Consider the following 10,704-nt stretch of genomic DNA (forward strand, 5'->3'; position numbering starts at 1 on the left):
AGCGAGCTGAGCCGCCTTCCCACCGGGGTGCGGGCAGAACGTAGGCACTGTCCCGCAGAGAGAGCGCAGGGAGCTGCACGGAGGGGACGCTCGCAAACGGTTTAGATTCCGTGCGGCCGGATAAAATCCCGAGGCCCAAGCTCTCGCCTTACATTACATTTGGAATTCAAATTTGCCAACGTCTGTTTACCCGCTCTCTAAATATAAATACATGTTGGGATTGAAAGCTTTATCCTCTTTGGACCTTTAGTGTCCTTCCCCGGCCTCCAAATTAGGTTTTGAAATTACTCAAACCAGCAATTTCCCTCTCCTCCTTTCATTAGCTGAGGTGAGAGCGGGGGTTTTGGGATTTCTGGATTTTTCTCAAGTGCTGCATGGCACCCCTTCTCTCATCTGGGGAGGCAATTACTCGACAATTAAGGGACTCACACAGCTCTTTTTATCTTGTCCTCTGTGTGGAGTGGGGCGATCAAAGTAAAGGCTGTCCAAGTTCAAGCCCTGGCCACGATGGGGTTCACACACAAGGCCTCAGGCGGGCCAGCCTCTGCTTGGGCTGGTGTTGTTATTGTTGATGTCAATCCTAACAAGGCTTACAAAGAAATAGGTGGACTGGAAAGTGAGCCTACTATCAAAGGAGATTAATGATTTGGTGATCTCAAGCAACTGTAGGGGTGTGAAGTTGCATTTTAAAGCTTCTTAGAAGGCTTTAAGTTCTCGGGAACAATATTTTTCAGAAACAATATTTTAAAAATATCTTCACACAACACAAAACAGCAGCTAGTGAAACGGCCTGCTGGCACAAAGCTTCCCCTGCAGGAGTGAATTAGCTGGCCTTCCTTGTCCCCTGCAAAGCTACCATGATGGTTAAGTTTTGTTTCTCTTTTTAATGTAAAGAGGATTCAGGATTCTCTGTTGCAGACAACTTAATTTTAACAGCCACATCTGATATTTTATTCTCATTCAAATACTTTTCAGATAAAGGAAAATGGTATCTTGGGAAGGAGGGAAGGTTAAATTAATTGTATTTATTTCAGTTTATTTAATTGTGTATTTAATTTCAAAGAGGTCCATGATCCACTGGTAGATCTCAAAGGAAACATAGTAGATTTAAGCCCATGTCAAAAATTGAAGTAAACATTACTGAAAATAAAGAATCTTAATTTCAATTCTTGGGATATTAAATCAATTTATCTATCCAGTTTTATTGAACTTCTTTAACCTTTTTTTTTTTACTAACTACATGTTCCTATAATAAACATTCACAAAACAATTTTGTTTTAGATTATTTTCCTTTTTGTCACTTATATTCAGTGCCAGACTTTGAAAAATATCATATTCAGATTATCTATTTTGGATTTAATTAAGGAAAATAACAAAAATACTTTTTGTTAACATTTGATTTATTTAAAGTCCTTAACTGCAAATGATCAAGAACATGTGCCACGGCTTAAAATTTATTTTCATTATTTAAATCAAAATATTTTAATTACAATCACATTGATAGAAATTAACATTTTAATTTGTATCTTTAACCATCATTTAAAGCAATTTCAACTGTAAAGAAAAAAAGAATAAACCATGCAATAAATTAACATTGAGGAAGCAAAAAGGAATAATAATGAAACCCGTCTGACTATACTAACACCATGTCCAACTGTGAAAAGTGCATTAACACTGAATGAACAAGCACACGATGACAATAATTAAAATTACCACAATCAATTGGATTTTGGAATCTTGAACCAAATTTTGAAATATGGCTCCCTATAACATCTCTCCTCAAACATTGTAATATTCCCTTTTTTTCTGGAGAAAAATATTCTTTAAATGGTATAGATACATAGAAGCTAATTTTATACATGTTATCTGACCTCAGAATGACATGACCATGGTACTCTGCAAAGTAAGAAGCAGAGTCACTGAGAGGAACAATTCTTGGGGAATTGATTCCCAGGGCTATCTGTGGGTAGAGAGGACAAGGAGGGGGTGTGTTTGTAATTTCTTGGTCAGGCAACTCTTGAAAATGTAGCATGTATACCACCTACCTAGTACCTCTATGCGTTATGTAAATATATGGAGGATGTCTACATATCTGAACATGTGCATAAATGTTGGTACATAATACATTGTATTTCATTTTTAAGTATTTCATTTTAAGACAGCTGCTATCTGACTGTATCAGAAATGTAAGCTGAAAAATAAATGGCTCTGATGTTGATAATGTTTATGTTTTGCTACATAATAGCAGTATTGTCCTTCAATACTTTTAACAGCCCATAGTGTCTACTTGCTTCCTCACTCTTTGAGTTCTTATGGTTAAGAGTATTGCCATAGACCTGTAAACTTGTGTGTAGTGTGTGTGTGGAGGGAGGGGCGGAGGTAGGGGAAGAGGAGGGTCAGGTGAAGAGGGAAAAAAAGTACAAACAAATATTTTACAAGCTTGACCATCTTTCTTTCTTTTTTAAATAAAGCCTGCACACACTAGAATGTGTCTGGATGGGAAAGAGGAAAGAAAGGGATAAGGAAGTAGGAATATTTGATATATACACTTGTGGATCATTAAACTTTGCAGGGAAAAATTCAGTTGGTTTGGGGTCGGTTTTCTTCCTACTGATATACACAGGCATTTGAATAACAACAAAGTAACAGTCCTTTGCACTGGGAAAAAGATTGTGCGCACACACACAAAAAGAAATAAAAATAGTTGGTATTTTATTCTGCTGTCGTCAGCTTGGTATGTATGGTTTTGTTTGCTGCTGTTTTCCCCCCTCTCCTGCTACCAGCATGGTCACGACAAACAAACCCCTAGTCTAGGACAGCTAGGAAGTGTTTAGGACAGGTCTGGAATACACACCTTGGTAGTAGGCCGGCTCCAGGGCTGAGGGCTCAATGGGGCTCCTGGTGGCCACCGACGCGCTGCCCAGTGGCAGGCTGGCAGGCAATGAGGCGCTGTAGGGTGAGTACTGTATCGCCTGCTCATATGCCTTGAAGTCCAGCTTGTGCTGCTGATCCGAGGACATGAGGTTGTTGATGGAGAAGGGGTGGTTGAAGGAGTAGTGGGGGTCCCCTTTCAGGTGGAGCTGGGACTCGTGGGGTGCCAGACCATGCACTGGGTGGGAGGGGGGCACAGATACCAGAGCCCCAGGCCCGGAGCTGATCGGGGGCGCAGCTGAGGAGGCTGGAGTTTTCAACTCCGAGGCGCCCCCTGTCGCCGTCGCCCCGCTGTGGTCCAGAGTCTGGGGGCTGGCAGTGGGCCCCGGGGCGGGTGCGCCCTCTAGCTGGCCGGCCTTACCGTGAACCCCTCGATGAAGGGGTGAGTCCCCGCTGCTGTTGGCCGAGGCCGAGGGGTCCTTTCGACTCTCGGGCCCGCCCTTGGCGCCACCACTGCCCCCGCTCCCGCCCCCGGCCCCAGGCTGCTTCTCGCACTTGAAGCGCTTCTGGCGGCGCAGGTAACAGCCGTTTTCAAACATGTTGCCGGAGTCCGGGTGCAGCGTCCAGTAGGAGCCCTTGCCCGGCTTGTCGGGGGAGCGCGCCACTTTGACGAAGCAGTCGTTGAAGGACAGCGAGTGGCGGATGGAGTTCTGCCAGCGCTGCTGGTTCTGCCGGTAATAGGGGAAGAGGTCCATGATCCACTGGTAGATCTCACTCAGCGTGAGCATCTTGCTGGGGGCCTGCTGGATGGCCATGGTGATGAGCGAGATGTAGGAGTAGGGCGGCTTGGCATGAGGGTAGCTGCGCTTGAAAGTCTTGGCGTCGCCACTGCCCCCGGCCCGGCTGCGGCCCAGGTTGGACGGCGCGTAGGCCATGGGGCTCATGCAGGGGTTCATGGCTGCGGCGTAGGGGCCCAGGCCGTTCATGGAGGCCGCGGGCTGCGCGCCCATGGCGCCCATGCCCCCTGGGCTCAGCGTCGTCCCCATGGCCGTCACTCCCGCGGCTGTCATGCTGTTCATGGCTCCCGCGGAGCCCCCAGGCATGCCAGCCACCGTGCCAGGGCTCAGGCCGGCGCCCAGGCCCGGATTTGCGTAGGACATATTGAACGAAGCTGGGGTCATGTTGCCGCTTGTGGTCATGGTGTTCATAGTCATGTAGGTGTTCATGGAATTCATGGAGCCCAGGCCCGAGTTCATGTTGCTGACCGGGACTGAGGAATAGGCCTGGAGTGGAGAAAGCGGGCGAAGAGGCCCCGAAGGGCAGAGTTAGCAGTGCGCGAACCCCACGGCTAGAGGAGAGCATAGATCCCCTTACCCAGGGCAAAGCGACAGGCGCTCTCCCCAGAACGAACAAATGTCTTGCACCACAGGGAAAAAATCCTAGCGTGGCAGGCATGAAAGACAAGCTCACAGCAAATGTTCCCAGGAAAATGTGTAACCTCCTTACACCCCAGACGCCAGGGCTGGCTTCGGGGGTCTCTCCACCACCCCTTCCTTCCAGGCCAGGAGGCCTCCGCAAAGAAAGTGCCCTTTGGTTAAAAGGAGTTAAAACTCCGAAAACAGGATTAATCTCTGACCCTCTGGTTACTCACTCCACCGTTAGAGTGCGGTGGGTTGGCAAGAACTCAGCACCCATCTCACCTACACCTGCCAGGCTGGCTGACCGAATAGCAGCCATGTATCTGTGGGGTGGCTATGAATTAAACTCTCTTGATAGAATAAAGCATCCACAGCCATATGACTATCCATTTCTCAACTGGCTTTACTGTCTTGGCAGCTTTTGTCAAATGGTGACTTTGTGTTGTTTATTATATTTAGAAATAGTATTTTCCACCTACCTGTAGCAACTGTAATATAGAGAGAAACTCGCAGGTTAAATGGGTTTTGGAAAAAAAATGCAAAATAGACCCACAACAGGGGAAGGTTCAGGAAGGGTTGCATGATAATATCAATGCCGTTAACTGTAACATGACTACATGTACACTTCTTCAAGCCATTCAAAAATGTGCACTGATTTCATTACGTATTTCCAGTCCCCTGATGTTTGAAGATTTTGTGACACAGCTTGTTGAAATATTCATCTATTTTTTTTTCCACATACTGACATGTTGCTGCTGATCATTACAAACCCTGGCTAATAGTTTTCAAATACTTTAAAATTCCAAAATCAAAGTCTACTTATTTTTTACTTCCCAAATCTCCGCTTTAACCTGTAAGGAACCCCCTTTTCCACAGAGGGCTTAATTAACCAGTGGGTTGAGATGACTGCATCTGAATTAAACCTGAGAAAGAGTTCTGAGCTCCTTTTAAAATCACCAGTAGGAAAAAACCCTTATCCACAGAAATTTTGGAATGCAATAGATATGTTAAAAATATAGAGTCCAGACATATAACAGCTACTTCTCTGATAACTTAATAAAAATAATGATATTCTTAAATTTATTTTCGTCAGGAAATACGACTTTATTTTAAAACAAAAGGTGAACAGATTTAACTGGGCACACGCTGCTATGGTATATGCAAATAAACTCTGAGTTAAGTTTGTGAAGATATAAATATACAAATCTAAATCAATTAATTACCATGACAATATTTCCTGATGCCATGTTTTTCTATGTCTTAAACTATGTTTCACTTGTTTTTTTTCTTTTCCTCTCCCCAAAACTGTCCAAGGCAGTTTCAATAATGATAAACATTTTGAGAGGTGATCACCATTTGTTTCCACAGAAATTTACTGGTGGTGGCCCGGCCAGTACCTGATTTTCCTCGCAATCCCTTTGTGCACACTGTAAAATAAACTATATGAACGTGCCACCATGGGGACAATAAAGAGAAACAGGTTCGCCTGGAGGAAAAGTCAGCTTGCACCAGCGCCACCCAGCGGTTCTAGGGAGGAACGAACACACTTCTCCTCAAACAGCTTTTGAAGAAGTTTTATAAAATTTTGGAATCGGCGCCTTATTAAGTCGCTCAACTGAGCGGCCAAGAGCTTTCATCAGAACACCTCTGCGAATTCAACTGCGGGAGGAAGAGCCGCCCTTGTAGGCAAATGATGGCTTTGTCACAGTGGCCCCAACTCCTGCCAGCGCCCACCCGCCAACCGCGGCACCTCGGGCCGGCTCGGGCTGGGGCTCCCCACGCGGAAGTGGAAAATGCTTCCCAGGGCGGGTGCTTTCAAAGCCCAGAATATCCTGAAATCCTTTCGCCCGTTCCCAGCGCCGCGCCATGTCCCGGCCCCCCTCGCGGGGCAGGGGGTTCGGCTCCACGGCCCCGCCAAGGTCGGGCCGGGGCCACACCGGGTGGGCGGGCAGCGGTGGCACCGAGGAGGCGTCCCCAGCCCGCCGGCCGGCCGCCCGGCCCGGCGTCCGCCTCGCCCGGCCTACCCCGGCACGGGCCCCCAGACTGTCCCGCCTGCTGCCCGTCTCTCACCTCCTGTGTGTCCGCGTAATAGCTGTTCCAGTCGCTGCTCTCATGCCCTTCCATCTTCACAGTTCCTAACATCCTGGAGTCACCCTCCCCGATGCAACCATACAGCCCTGTGCAAAGCGACAGGCGGCCGCGAGGGGCGAGGCGGGGAGCAGGGAGCCGAGCGCTGGCAGCCACCCGAGCGCCCGCGCCGGTCCAACGCCAGCCTAGCGAGCAGGAAGCCGGGCGCTGCGGGGCGCGGCGTGCGCGGCGGCGCGGCGGGCGGGGGCAGGCGGCAGCCGCGGAGCGCGGCGCCCGGGAGCGCCTCCGCGGGAAGTGAGCGGGCGGCCTCTGTGAGACGAGTGCAGTTGAGCTGATGTGGATCTTACGTCGCTCGAGTGCCCACCTCCTCGTCCTCTCCCCATTTGTCCGCCGCACAAAGACGCTCGCACCTACAAAGCCCGAGGTGCACCTGCGAGGCAGCCGCCCGCCAGTCCAGCCGCCGCGCCTCCCGCCCCGCGGCGCGGCCGCCGCGCGCGCCCCCTGGGCCCCCTCCCGCCAAGCCCCCTCCCCCAGACCCGGCCCTCACTTTGTTTGCAAAGCAGCGTAATTGGTTTAAGCCCGGAGGCTGGGGGAAGAGGGAAATGGGGTGGGGGTGGGGTGCAACCCCCTTTGGAAGAGGAAAAAAGAACAACAGCTTGGGCGGGCGAGCGGGCGAGGAGTGTCCATAGGACCCGCGCAGCCGGGGAAGAGCTGGGGCGGTGGCGTTGGAACCCAGACCCGGGGGCAGAGCTGGCTAAACCACCCAGGGTCTCTCCCCAGGGACCTGCAACCTTTTGGATGGCCCGACAGCACCCCGTCCCGCGCCCCTCCTGCTCCTCTGCTCGCGCCCAGCCCCCACCCTCCTGATTCCTGCCCTAAAGTACAACCTCACGCCCGCCCTTCCGGACTTCAGGCTTGAAAAAGAAAAAAGTCCCACTTTTGCCCGGTCACTAGAAACTCGGCCATCTGAGTCAGCCGAGCCCAGGGACGTTAGGCCGACCGGGCTCCTGGCTAGCAGAGTGGAGACGCTGCCACGAAAGCCGTACCTGCGGCTGAGAGCGGGTGAGTCATAGCACCGTTTTATACCTTTATGACATAACTTTTTTTTTCCCTGCCTCGGTCCGCTCTACTCCCCTTGTCATCTGCAGCAGTCATAAAGAGGAAGAAACTGAGAACAGATGTCTGCGTGATAGGGCAGGCGGATCTGAGTCGGGCAGTCCTCCCTCTGCCCAGCTCCTCCTCCCACCCCCCTTCCCCAGCCTTGGGGACTGAGCTGGAGGCGACCGTCCGGTTTCTGATAGGGAAAGGTCAGGGGGAGGGGACAGCTCCCTAATGAAGCGCCTTAGCTGGGAGAGCCGGGGCGCCGGCGCGGGAATGCAGCCGCTCGGCGAGGAAGGTGCCGGGCGGAGCCCGCGGTGGTCTGCGGCGGCGCCTGGCCCAGCCTCTGGCTTGGAGGGGCCGGGCTAGGACAGTAGGCTCTCACTGGGTTCCTAATCGGTCCGGACATTTGTGGGAAGTTCTCTCCTGAGCAAAGTCTCTCGACTCCCATGAGGCCCTGGGTAGTGGGTTGCCCACAAGTCCCGAGGAGACCAACTGAAGTGACTGGGAGACTGGCGCGAAATTGGTGATAGGTTTGCGTGACGGTGCATGTGTGAGTGTCTGAGCGTGTGTGTTTTAAATGTGACCGTGTGTTTCTGAGTGTGTCATACCCTCTGTAGAAGCACCAGGCTTCTTTAGCAATAAAATGACCAAGAATCCACAAAATATTCTTGTTTGGCAAAGTTTTAAAAATGTTATAATCTCATTTCGAGAAGTGTGTTTTAACTTGTCCTCCAAACCGATATCCCCCCCCCCTTTGTTCTTGTAAATCTTTCTTCCTTGAAATCTGGCATCAGAATCAGGTTAAATCCTTGAACCAAAGAAATCTCTTAAATCAGCAGGGGAGCAGAGAGGGTGAAGATGACCAGTTAAGGAAATAAAAAAAAAGATAAAAGCATTGGATTACAATTCCCCTTTTATTAACAAAAGGGGGGGTACCTCACATTGTAAGAAAAGGAACGAGAGTGAAATTAAATCCACCTGGAAATCAGAAGAGCGGGCGCCCTCCCTGAATGCAGCCTGCGCAAGTCAGACCCATCACTTTGTGTAAATGTGTTGAGAACCGTGGGGGTCTGCACATATTTCCCATCAGCAGCAGGACCTTAGTTCCACTTGTAAAGAGCACGGATGCTTCGCTTCCTCGGCCTGATTGGAGCGGGTGGGTGCGGGCGGGGGCGGGGGCTGGGGCTTTCAGTGCTAATGAGCTTCCTTGTTCCTTCCGTGGTGGCACTCCGACGCCGTCCTGGCATGACCAGGGCATGTTTCTATGGGTAGTGACAACTTAGGAACAGCTTTCATGGTGCACAGGAAGCTGGTGCTTTAAGGGGGCAAAACTGCTTTCACTTGAAAGGGGGTCAATGAAAGCAAGTATTTTTCCTCTTTTAGCCTACATTTGCCAAACCTACTAGGCCTCATCTCAAAAAGAAAAAGAAAAAGTCAGCCTAAGAAAAAGAATAAAGCCCTTGTTCACAGCGGGATGGCCAAAGCGAAGTTTCTCCTGAGCTTCCTCAAAGCCCAAGACCGGTGGTCAAGAGTGGACGCTGCCAGCTTTAGAGCCTGGATCCGGGGGGTTCCGCGATCCGAGGCATTGCCGTGAGCACAGCGCCTCCTGTCGTGGGGGAGGGAGCGCTGAATCCTTCCGATGGCGCCCCTAGCAAGCTTCCCCCGGGGAGACCGGGACCTGCACGCCTCCCGCGGCCAGAGATTTCGGTCACACAGCCGACTGCCTAAGGCCTAGGTAGAGGAAAGGTGGCACCTCGGTTAGCTCCCCGTCTCTCCATCTCAGTGGGCGGTATTCCAAGACACCTAATAAATTTAGGAGGTGAAGGTTTGGTGCACCCAGATCCAGCCAGTCATTTCCCCAAGGTTTAAAGACGAGTCATCTGGGCCATGCCGGATCTTTGATGTGGAAAATAAACAACAAATAAACAAAGCTGCTGCCTGGGGTTGATGGCCAGTGGGCAGTCAGGTGGCACCCCTGGCGGCTGCATCTCGGTGGTTTCCAACGTCTTCTCCCAATGGGCCCAGTATTTAGGCTTTGCAGAAGACTGCTGCGCTTTCCGGAGAGCTTGACCTGTATTCAGCCTTGGGGAGCCACGAGGGCAGCCGCATGGCGGCTCCTGGGGAGTCCCGGGCCAAACCTGGGCGAGAACGGGTCTGCGCGAGCCTGGGACGCCCCGGGTGCTGGGGCAGGCAGGCTCCTGAGGCAAAGAAGTCAGGGGGGCGGTCAGACAGTGGGTTTCGGGGCTACTCCTGGGGCCCCAGGGGAGAGGAAGCGGCTCCGCCCTTCCCGGAAGCTGAGCCTTCCACGCCCTTGGGGTCTGCGCCTCACACCCCCTCTCAGGGGGAGCAGGCGGCGCACGGTCCAGCGGCCAAACTCGGCACCTCCGCTCCCCTTTCCGACAGTGCCCGGCCGCAGCCCCTTCCCTAGATCTTCTCCGAGGCGGGGAGGAGGGGAGGGTGACCGCGGCGAGAGATGAATGAGAGGCGGGGGCAGGCGCCCCGGGTCCAGCGCTGCCTGGGCAGCGCCGGGGTCCTTCCCGGTTGGTGGGACCGCGAGCGCGCACAGAGCAGGACCCGAGGCGCAGCTCTGCGGGGCCCTCGGGGCCGCTCGAGGACTTTTTGCTCCGGTGTTTGCTAGTCCGTCCGCTTTCCCGCCGACCCTCTCCCCGACGGGGTTGGCGGGCAGGTCTCGGCCGCCGCGCTCTGCAGGGCGGTCCGGGCTCCTCCGCAGGCCCCCACTTGCGGGAGAGAATCGGAGGCACCGAAACCGAGACGGGTGGTCCGCGGTCTAGGGCCGAGGAAGGCCTGGCGCTGGTGCCACTGTGCGCCCTCGCGTGCGCCCGGCCTACGGGAACCACCGCGTGTGCGGGAGCTGGGAAGGGGCTCGGGCGCTGAGAGAGGCGGACCCCGCGCCTGCCCGCAGCCTCCGTCCCGCACCCGGGAGGCGCGGCCCAGCCCTGGGGCCCCACCGCTCGGACCAGCCTGAGGCTCAGGGGCAGGACAGACGCTCGGAGCTACAGTTCCTCCGGCCTTTCATTGCCTATTTCATTTCCTTTTTTTTTTTTCACACTTCCCTTCCTATCATTAAATAGTTAATGAAGAAATTGATTCGCCACTCACACGGCTCCCACCCGCAGGAGTAGGGGCCCTGGGCCCCTCCCTGGCCCGGTCCTGGCTCCGTGCGGAGAAGTCACGTTCCCGGCCTCCCGCTTGGCCATGTAGGTGT

The 10,704-nt window shown here is 52.6% G+C and overlaps 1 protein-coding gene across 2 annotated transcripts; it reads right to left on the minus strand.

Annotated features, from left to right (window-relative positions):
- Nucleotides 1–1,404: 1,404 nt before the first annotated feature.
- Nucleotides 1,405–6,550, minus strand: FOXA1 (forkhead box A1). 2 transcript variants are annotated; one of them, XM_070428297.1, is made up of 3 exons: nt 6,360–6,550; nt 2,855–4,154; nt 1,405–1,554 (listed from the first exon to the last, which is right to left on the minus strand). In XM_070428297.1, exons 1-3 carry the CDS (start codon nt 6,429–6,431, stop codon nt 1,529–1,531), a joined length of 1,398 nt encoding a protein of 465 aa, XP_070284398.1. In that variant the 5' UTR covers nt 6,432–6,550; the 3' UTR covers nt 1,405–1,528. The 2 variants fall into 2 exon arrangements, with proteins under 2 accessions (XP_070284398.1, XP_070284397.1); XM_070428296.1 differs by lacking the exon at nt 1,405–1,554 and having other exon boundaries at nt 2,689–4,154.
- Between the last annotated feature and the right edge of the window lie 4,154 nt (nt 6,551–10,704).

This window comes from Myotis yumanensis, unplaced genomic scaffold (assembly GCF_028538775.1).
Source record: "Myotis yumanensis isolate MYYU_CA2020_CCGP unplaced genomic scaffold, mMyoYum1.0.hap1 SCAF_1, whole genome shotgun sequence".
In the NCBI taxonomy this organism is placed as follows: domain Eukaryota; kingdom Metazoa; phylum Chordata; class Mammalia; order Chiroptera; family Vespertilionidae; genus Myotis; species Myotis yumanensis.